This window comes from Nelumbo lutea, chromosome 7, assembly GCF_056320005.1.
Source record: "Nelumbo lutea isolate HS-2025 chromosome 7, American lotus-T2T, whole genome shotgun sequence".
NCBI classification, from domain to species: domain Eukaryota; kingdom Viridiplantae; phylum Streptophyta; class Magnoliopsida; order Proteales; family Nelumbonaceae; genus Nelumbo; species Nelumbo lutea.
Genome location: NC_142690.1, coordinates 22291448 through 22299853, shown reverse-complemented (window position 1 = coordinate 22299853; position 8406 = coordinate 22291448). Strand labels below are relative to the sequence as shown.

Below are 8406 nucleotides of genomic sequence, written 5' to 3'. Positions count from 1 at the left end.
CAAAAATTGAAACTGGCAGACTGGTTAACTGGTGGTACCAGTTTGGTTTGGGTTTGGAGAAATGGAAAAACTGGTAGCTCTGGTTCGGTTTGCAAAAATTGCCCCGTGGCTCGGTTAACCAAACTATGAACACCCTTGCTAGCAGGGACCCCTGCCATGCACAGGTTTTGTTGAGTGAACAAATATCATCATAGGCAAGGATTATTATGTTTAAATTATATAATTTATAATTTATACGAAAACACAAATGTATTTTAAATACAATATGAACTAATTATATTTATTTCTTGAAGATTATTGATAATTAATACATATTTTCAAAAAGTAATTTTAATGGTTCTATATATATTTTTTATTTTTGGTAATTTATCATATTTATTGAAAATCATGTTAATCTAATTTTGGTAATTATGACAAAATTATTGGTACTTTATTTTTTATTATTTTCTTGACTAATTTTTGGTCATTAAATGTAATTTTCTGCTCTTACATCTCAAAGTGCCTTCTTCATCTACTTCAATTATGAAAATTATATCTTTGAATCGTTTTCAAGCATTGATTTTTTCGAATTGTTTATTTTCATGGTTGAATTGGATAGTAGCAACCTAATTTAATTTGGAAGGAATACAAATACATTGTAGTGTGTATAACATTGTATTTTGTATTATTTTGTATATATTCATATTGTACATATTTATATTTATACTCTTTCCGAACTGATCCCAAGCAAATTAAAGGCATAGAAATACCATATACAAGGTTTTGCACCCCACGTATTTATATTTGCACTTTTCCCATACCGAGCCTCAATTGATTTTAGTGCGACATTGCACGCTACAATGTAAAAATTTGAAGCTTGTAACCATCATTCTCTTTCTATATACTCCATCTATTAATTGAAGGCATCGGTTGGACTCTGCCCAACTATCTATACTTAACGCTCTGGATTCGGGTCTACACCCAATACAGGGCCCACCGGTAAATGAATCATCATAGTGGGTCTAAGTGGAATAAACCTTGAAACAAGGCTCAGCCCAATCTTAATTCATTCCTAATGGGCTGATCTGATGTTCGTTGGACTTTGGGAGCCCAATCTCATCGGATAGAAGGATTTGCTATAACTGCTGCTTTTTCACAGCCAGTCCAGAGACTCCAGACCGCTCAATCTGATCCGGGATCAACGGCAATATTCCACATTGCACAATGTAGAAAAATAGGCGGGGTCGCATTGGAAACCCCCTACTTGACCCGCTCAGAAAACTCTTTTCGATGTGGGGAGTACCTACGCGACCATGTTCAGTACAATTCAAACCCACCCATTCCCCACAATGTAAAAGAAGGGGGGTCATTTCAGTATCTTAATATAACACTGAGCTAAACAATGGGCCATTTTGAACAAGTGTTAGGCTTCTAGACTCAAATTTGACTCGCTGGTAGAGATTGATGAGAGGGAACATATCACATATGAGGTCCCCTCACCTCTGTTTGCAGTGCAAATCTGAACCTGATACAAAATTTGCACCCAGTTCAGTTTTGCATACATTTCTTTGCACACATAATATGCACATACCTGTTGCAAAATTTGTACTTTTTGCCTCGTGCATTCACTGGCAATACAAATTTTGCATCTCAAAAACTGATGCAAAATTTGCACCACCTTCCTTTCATCTTACTTCCTACCTCACTTCCAAATAAACAACCCCCTCGGTATCTCCATTCTCTTTCATATAGAGTGGATACCACTTTTTTACTTCTCACAAAAAAACAAGTCGTTCAAATATGAAGCAAAAGTAAACCAGAAATTTTACTCAGCCCAATTTGTAGTCCCATACATTTACACCAGTGCAAATGAAACCCATACTGTAAACAAACTGACCCTTCAGGAACCTGGGCCCAAAACCAAGTTCCCATGTGAAAAAAATCCTTGGTTATCCAGCCAGATTCGGATCCAACTAGAAAACCCCAATAAACTTAACCGACACACATAAACACTGTTTAAGCCCACCCACCTCAGCTCAGTATGTCTGCTAGACAAGCCAAGGCAAACTCACAAGCAACACAATATATAAATTGCTGAATTGACAATCCTTAGGGAGGAAACGGATTCTAGCAATAACAGTTCCATATGGGATCATGCAGAATTGGCATTTGCCACCCAATTATAGAATATAAAAATTAGATAAAACACAGCCAGTCATTTTAACTGGAAATGTTCAATGCCTACTGCTTGATCCAGAACACACTACCAACAACTTTGCACACCTTTAAGATGAAGACTTCGTCATGGTTGGACACCCAAAATTAAATTTTGATTTCTAGTCACCTTTTAGTTCTACCAATGCAGTCAAGCCTTAGCCGCCTCAGCATCTGTTGCAACAGGTTCTCCTTCCTTTTTGCTTTCTTCTTCCTCTTCTTTTGCTTCGATCTCTTCTGCAAATTTACAATGAAGTTCGCTTATGACAAGGCAAAGACAACAAAAGTAATAAAACATTGGGATGATCAACATAACAATCTAATGACTAAAGGATGATCAACATTACAAGAATATGGAAGCTTCTGTAAGGTCCAGCCACTAAGTGATGCATTATGAAGTTTCAATATCTATAAAATATGGAAAAGAGAAGAATTTCATGGAAAGATACAGTGTTGTAAACAAGTCCTAACCTTCCTCGTCTTTGGGTTCATCCATATCATAATCATCCCCACCCATGTCTAACTTCTGCACAATGTTCATCTTGGTCAGCAAAACTCAGCCACTTGAACCTATTACATATAATGCTCAAGCAGCCTCATAATTCAACTTTTATAGTGGATCTTCTATTTAGCTCTTCCTTGAACCCTGCATTTGGTCTATCAGTCTCATTTCTCCAAAGGAAGTCTGTGGAAAACCTCCTTCTAGAGCAGTCAAAAGCAGAGGAATTTCAATGGATCACTGCCATATCAACCAGCATGCACCTGGAATGGAAACCATCTCAAGCCATCCAGAGATGACAAGAGGACAACCCCATCCCAGTACAACTGCTAATGTGAATGTCATGCACAACCTAAATGCTAGAACTGGTGCTTACTGCTGAAAGAAATAAAGGTTATCTCAGACACATCTTAAGTCCAAAAACTTGGTCTGAATTTCAATTTCCAGCAACAGATTCTGACACTAACATAAATATATCGAGCAACGTAGCCTATATTGCACTTACGAAATCTTATAAGATGAATTCTTAAGGACTTCTTCATATGCAAGATGGTCTATGTTGCACATTAGAAATTAATTGAAAAAGGAAATTCTTCAACAGGATATATTGCACTCATGAGTATGTTTGCAAGTTTTCAACTCTCTGACTTACTGAGAAATCCATGTCATCCAAGTCCATGCCAGCTTTCTCTGTTACAAACAGAAAAATAAATAAATATCTATGTTATTAAGGGAATTTGAGGTATACAAGTATAGGGATACTATAAAACCTAAAACTTCATAACCTACCATTCTCATCCTCCTCATCAACCCATTTATCCCAATCCACCTTGAGAAATACAGGTGGTTTCCCCTCTTGCTTAAGTAGCCTGCCCCACCATTTCTTCTCAGCTTTCTTTATGACATAGACAATGCTCCTCACACCAATACTAACCTTGCTCTCCTGTAACCACAGCAATGGTGATTACTCTATTTTCATTTATATATGAAGCTCAATTAGCAAGCTGCCAATACCTCAACGTTGACTTTGTCATGCAGATCAATGTCAACTTCGTAAGGGAGATTGTCTTTGGTGGCAGAGAAAATGAATTTCCCTTCAGGCTCGAGCTTCAGTTTCACATCCTTGGCATCAGGTAAATCAACCGTCAAGTAGATCTTATCTGACCGCTGAGCCCACTTCAAAGTTGGGTGTCGGCTGAAACAATAAAAGGCAAGTTCCTTTAATGAGTAATCTTTAGTTGCTTAGATCCTTTATCTTTTTTTTTTTTTTTTTTTGATTGCATGCTTAGATTCTTTATCTCACATAATGGTTTCATACATATAAATGATATAAAAACTTGGTTTTGATATTCCTTTTCTCCTCTTCTTTAAATTTGATTTCCTTAATAGATTTCACAAGCACTCCATTTATCATTAACAACTTCCTCATACGTCAGAGCTAAAGGACCCCCACCCATGGAAAGTTCATTAGTGAATGACAGTAGTATAAATGTCAAATCCAGAACTTCCATTTTTAAGACTGTTTGAAGCTTTTATGTTTAACTTTTCTTATATTTTTCCAAAGCCCATATGTTCATCCACTGTGATTCAATCTACTCCATGGATGAACAAGCACTCCCCTGGAAAAACAAAGAAAATTTGAAGAAAAAAAATAGGAAATCACCCGAAACAAACCATGGGTTTTTGTCGTGAATAAAAATTGTAAATTTGACTTGCTTATGAATGTTATAATGAAGACACGTTAGATACTGTTTTTCAGAGAAATAAATGCTTCACCACAGAGACAACAAAAGAGGGGATTTCAAAACTGAATAAAAAGTATGCTATCCAACCCATACTGATCTTCCCATATTGTCATAACTAGAATCCCCTACTGATCAACTACAGAAACAAAGAAGAACACAAATATCTACAAGAATAGTAAGCAAGATTTAACCAATACCCATGTCAAGAAATCCGTAATGAAAATCAAATCAGAAACCAGGGAAAATATTTCTTAAAACTTGTACAAGAAAGAAACAGAGTTCCACCTATAAAAGTTCGGGAATCTAAAGTATATATAACCAAGAAATATCATTTTAACAAATTAACTTGTACCCATTTTTTTTATGGTAGAAAACTTGTACCCATGTTAAAAACCAGGAAAGTAAAAAGAAAAACAACATAAAGCATTCAAATCAAGATAATATCTATTATTCTTATATTTCCAGTTAGAAACTGGATCCCATTGTCCAGTGCTTGAAAAATAAGAAAAAGAAAAAACGAGAAAGAAAAACAGAACGTCAGAACCCACATTCAAAACCAAAAAGACAAACATAAACTACAGGAGGTAAACAGAGGAGCAACCTTCAAATCAAGATAACAGCTTTTTCTTTTCTTTTGTTGGTTAGAACTTAGAACCCACTATGCGAAGCTAGGAAATAAAGATAAAAGAAGAGCAATAAGGAAAAATGGAAGGCTGTGACCAGAGATCGAGCCAGAGCTTACCTCATATCTGAACTTGGAGAAAAATCAGTTGCAGAAAGAAAGAAATATAATGTTGTTTTGATAGGACAGATAGACTTCCAATAGAAGTGCCAAACGAAGAGAGCAACAGAACAGACTTGCAGGACACAGGGGGAGACCTTTAAATTCTTTGCTTCCGTATGCAGACTCCACGGGAGCGGGGAATGAGCTGGAATGTTCCAGAAAACACCAAGCTTTTTCAAATGGGTGTTTCAACGGCGGCCGTTATAACGATAAATAACGGCGTTATTCACACAAATCCATACCCTGTTATCTCTTCTGCCGTGCAGGAGGAGATCTTCAACTTCAAGGGATATGTTTGGGAATTTTCGACCTTTCGGGACCCTTAGGAGTTTGGACGTCATGAAGGCTAAGGTATCGAAAATATCAAGTGTATTCGAAAGGTAATGGGATATGTGTTGAATACGCATGCGAATGAGAAATGAGGTATATATATATATAATAATTTTATGAAGAAATATTTTATAGTTAATTATAATTTTATTAAAAATTATATGTTTAATTATAATATATAAATTATAATTTTTAAGATTTTGATGTTTTATGGGATGGGAAAAACCTAATTCTTCTATCCAACCATAAAACATGTATTGGCACAACGTTTAAGTGAAAATATAATTAATAAATATTTATTATTTATTTCTAAAAATTATCAAAAATAAATAAATATTATATAATAATTTCAATTGCTTTATGGATATATGATAGATCATCCATAGCATTATAATATATTCAATCATTGTGATCAAATGATAAAATATAACTAATTATTTATTTAATTTTTAATTCTAAAAATATAAAAATAAAAAAAAAATATTAAAGAAGAAATTTCAATTGGTTTGTGGGTATGATAGATTATCCATAGAATTATAATATATTATGTGATCAAATGATAAAATATAATTTTTTATTTTTTAATTCAAAAAATATAAAAAATAAAAAATATATATATATTAAAGAAGAAATTTCAATTCCTCTATGGATATAATAGATAAACCCATAGATGTAAACATATTTAGTCTTTATAGGCAAAGAAAAAAAAATACATTTTCAAATTTTTGTTAATGTATATTTTCCCAAATATCTTCATGAAATTTCTATAAATCTACTGATAACACAAAAAAAAAATGTGATTTTGAATGTAAGAACTCTAGATCAACATAAATTTAAACTTTCAAGAAAAAAGAAATCACAAGATATTATAAAAATTTGAAAAAACTTACCTATTTCTGCCATATTTTTTCAAAACTTGAAAGATCTTCAAAAAAATTAGCGATTCACACTTGTTTCTTGCAAATTTTTGCAAATGTAATTCTAGGAATGAGGTCTGGAGTTTTAGAGACATTTGGGGGTGAAAGAAGGCTTATTTCAGGGGGAAAATTTTGCTTTCTCCCTTTATTTTTTTTTAGTTTTTGGCTGTATCTTTTTTGTTGATATGCCCCAATACACCCTCGATACGCCCCAATATGGATCCGATACACATGAAAAAAGATGAGACCCCCGATTTTCATGCGTATCCCATATATATTTTTCAAATATATGATACGATATGAAATATTAAACCTGTTGAAATCTCAACATTGTCAAACAAGTAGGACACAAACTCAAACCAGAGTCACCGAACAAAAACTAGGGGTGCAAGTCTAGAAGGTTGATCTGAGTTTATGGTCAACTCGGGCCTGACCCTAAAATTTGGGATTAAGGCCTGAGGTCGAGGTCAAGCCCGATCTTCCCAACCCGAGCGCAGCCCACATTGTAATTTGATGCATTCGAGTTGTGTTTGAGCTCGGGTTGGTCAATGAACCCACTCTACCTAAGGGTTAAACCCAGACCTGGCCCAAAAAATAAAAAGCCTAACTTCTTGGGCCCGAAGACCAAAAATCCAAACCCAATCCATGCAAAATTTAGGGTTGGGCCCACCCAAATTGCACCCCTAACAAAAACTATAGGTACAACTATGCAACTTGGGTCGAACCAACCGAACTCAGACTGATCAAAGCTCACAAATTTATATGGTGGCCCTCGAGCTGAGCTTAAGTCCAAAAATTCAGGTTTTTATATTTTCTTTAGCTAGGTTCAAGCTTAACCCTGTAGTCCAAACCCAATCCAAACTCCCTCTGATTGACCAATCTGAGTCCAACTTGAATGCATCAAATTTTAATGTGGATTAGGCCTAGGTTGAGCTCAAACCCAGACCAACCCACCCAACTTGCACTCCTAACAAAAACCAAGAACCATCAATACTGAGTCGAGCTGTCAATAATCTACCTAATAAACCAAACCAATCAACTGATTCTATTGGTTTGTTTTATGTCCCTACGAGCGGATTTTGCTATTCCAAACCGATTAAAACCAGAACCAATAATATAATAAACAATATACAAAGGTTTATGGATTTTTTATAATTTTTGTTATATTAATTTTATGTCTAAGGTAATTTCATAGACAATACATATGATAATATTGGTTAATAACACTTTTTTATCAAACATACATAAACATCATTCATTTTCATTTTTATTACGGAGAAGTACAGACAAGCCCAATGTAGATTTCTAATTTTCACTACAAATGGTATAAACATTCTGATGAGGGGTGATTTGGCCCAACCTGATAAACAGAGGACACGTGGATGTAGCCCACCAGCTGGACGAAGACTCAACACCACAGTCACCTCAACAAATTTAGTTACTTCGGAATTCCAACCCCTCGGATGGCACTGAACACCGGGCACCTCGATGGCACTGAGCTCTAGGCACCTCAGATGACTAAGGCTAATCAAGTGACATGTAGCAGATCTCTAGGAGCTTGTCATCTGACTCCGAACCTTTCAAGATCATGCTACGTAACCGTTCGGTTTAACTTCATCCCATCCAAATTGGAGGGAAATGGTAAACCCTATCAATTAGCGTGATTCCTATCTTCCCGAGCGAAATGGATCCCTACGGCTTGGGCCAAAGACCCCAGGAACGTTTCATAAGACCCACGACAACCCAGCTATATAAGGGCATCAACCCCCAAGACTCAGGTACGCACGATTACTTGTTCATTAGATTACTTGCATTCAAACTTTCAGTTCGCAATCAGAGTGCAATACTAACTTAAGCATCAGAGCAACCACAATGGGTTAGCCACCCCGGGTTCTCTAATCCTTTGTCTTGCAGCTTGGTCTAGCTCGCTACGTGACT

General features: G+C 35.6%; 1 protein-coding gene across 2 annotated transcripts; it reads right to left on the bottom strand.

Annotated features, from left to right (window-relative positions):
• Nucleotides 1–2066: 2066 nt before the first annotated feature.
• Nucleotides 2067–5392, bottom strand: LOC148845621 (co-chaperone protein p23-1-like). 2 transcript variants are annotated; one of them, XM_088954188.1, is made up of 6 exons: nucleotides 5180–5372; nucleotides 3707–3887; nucleotides 3482–3635; nucleotides 3345–3382; nucleotides 2665–2719; nucleotides 2067–2430 (listed from the first exon to the last, which is right to left on the bottom strand). In XM_088954188.1, exons 1-6 carry the CDS (start codon nucleotides 5182–5184, stop codon nucleotides 2345–2347), a joined length of 519 nt encoding a protein of 172 aa, XP_088810314.1. In that variant the 5' UTR covers nucleotides 5185–5372; the 3' UTR covers nucleotides 2067–2344. The 2 variants fall into 2 exon arrangements, with proteins under 2 accessions (XP_088810314.1, XP_088810315.1); XM_088954189.1 differs by lacking the exon at nucleotides 2665–2719 and having other exon boundaries at nucleotides 5180–5392.
• Between the last annotated feature and the right edge of the window lie 3014 nt (nucleotides 5393–8406).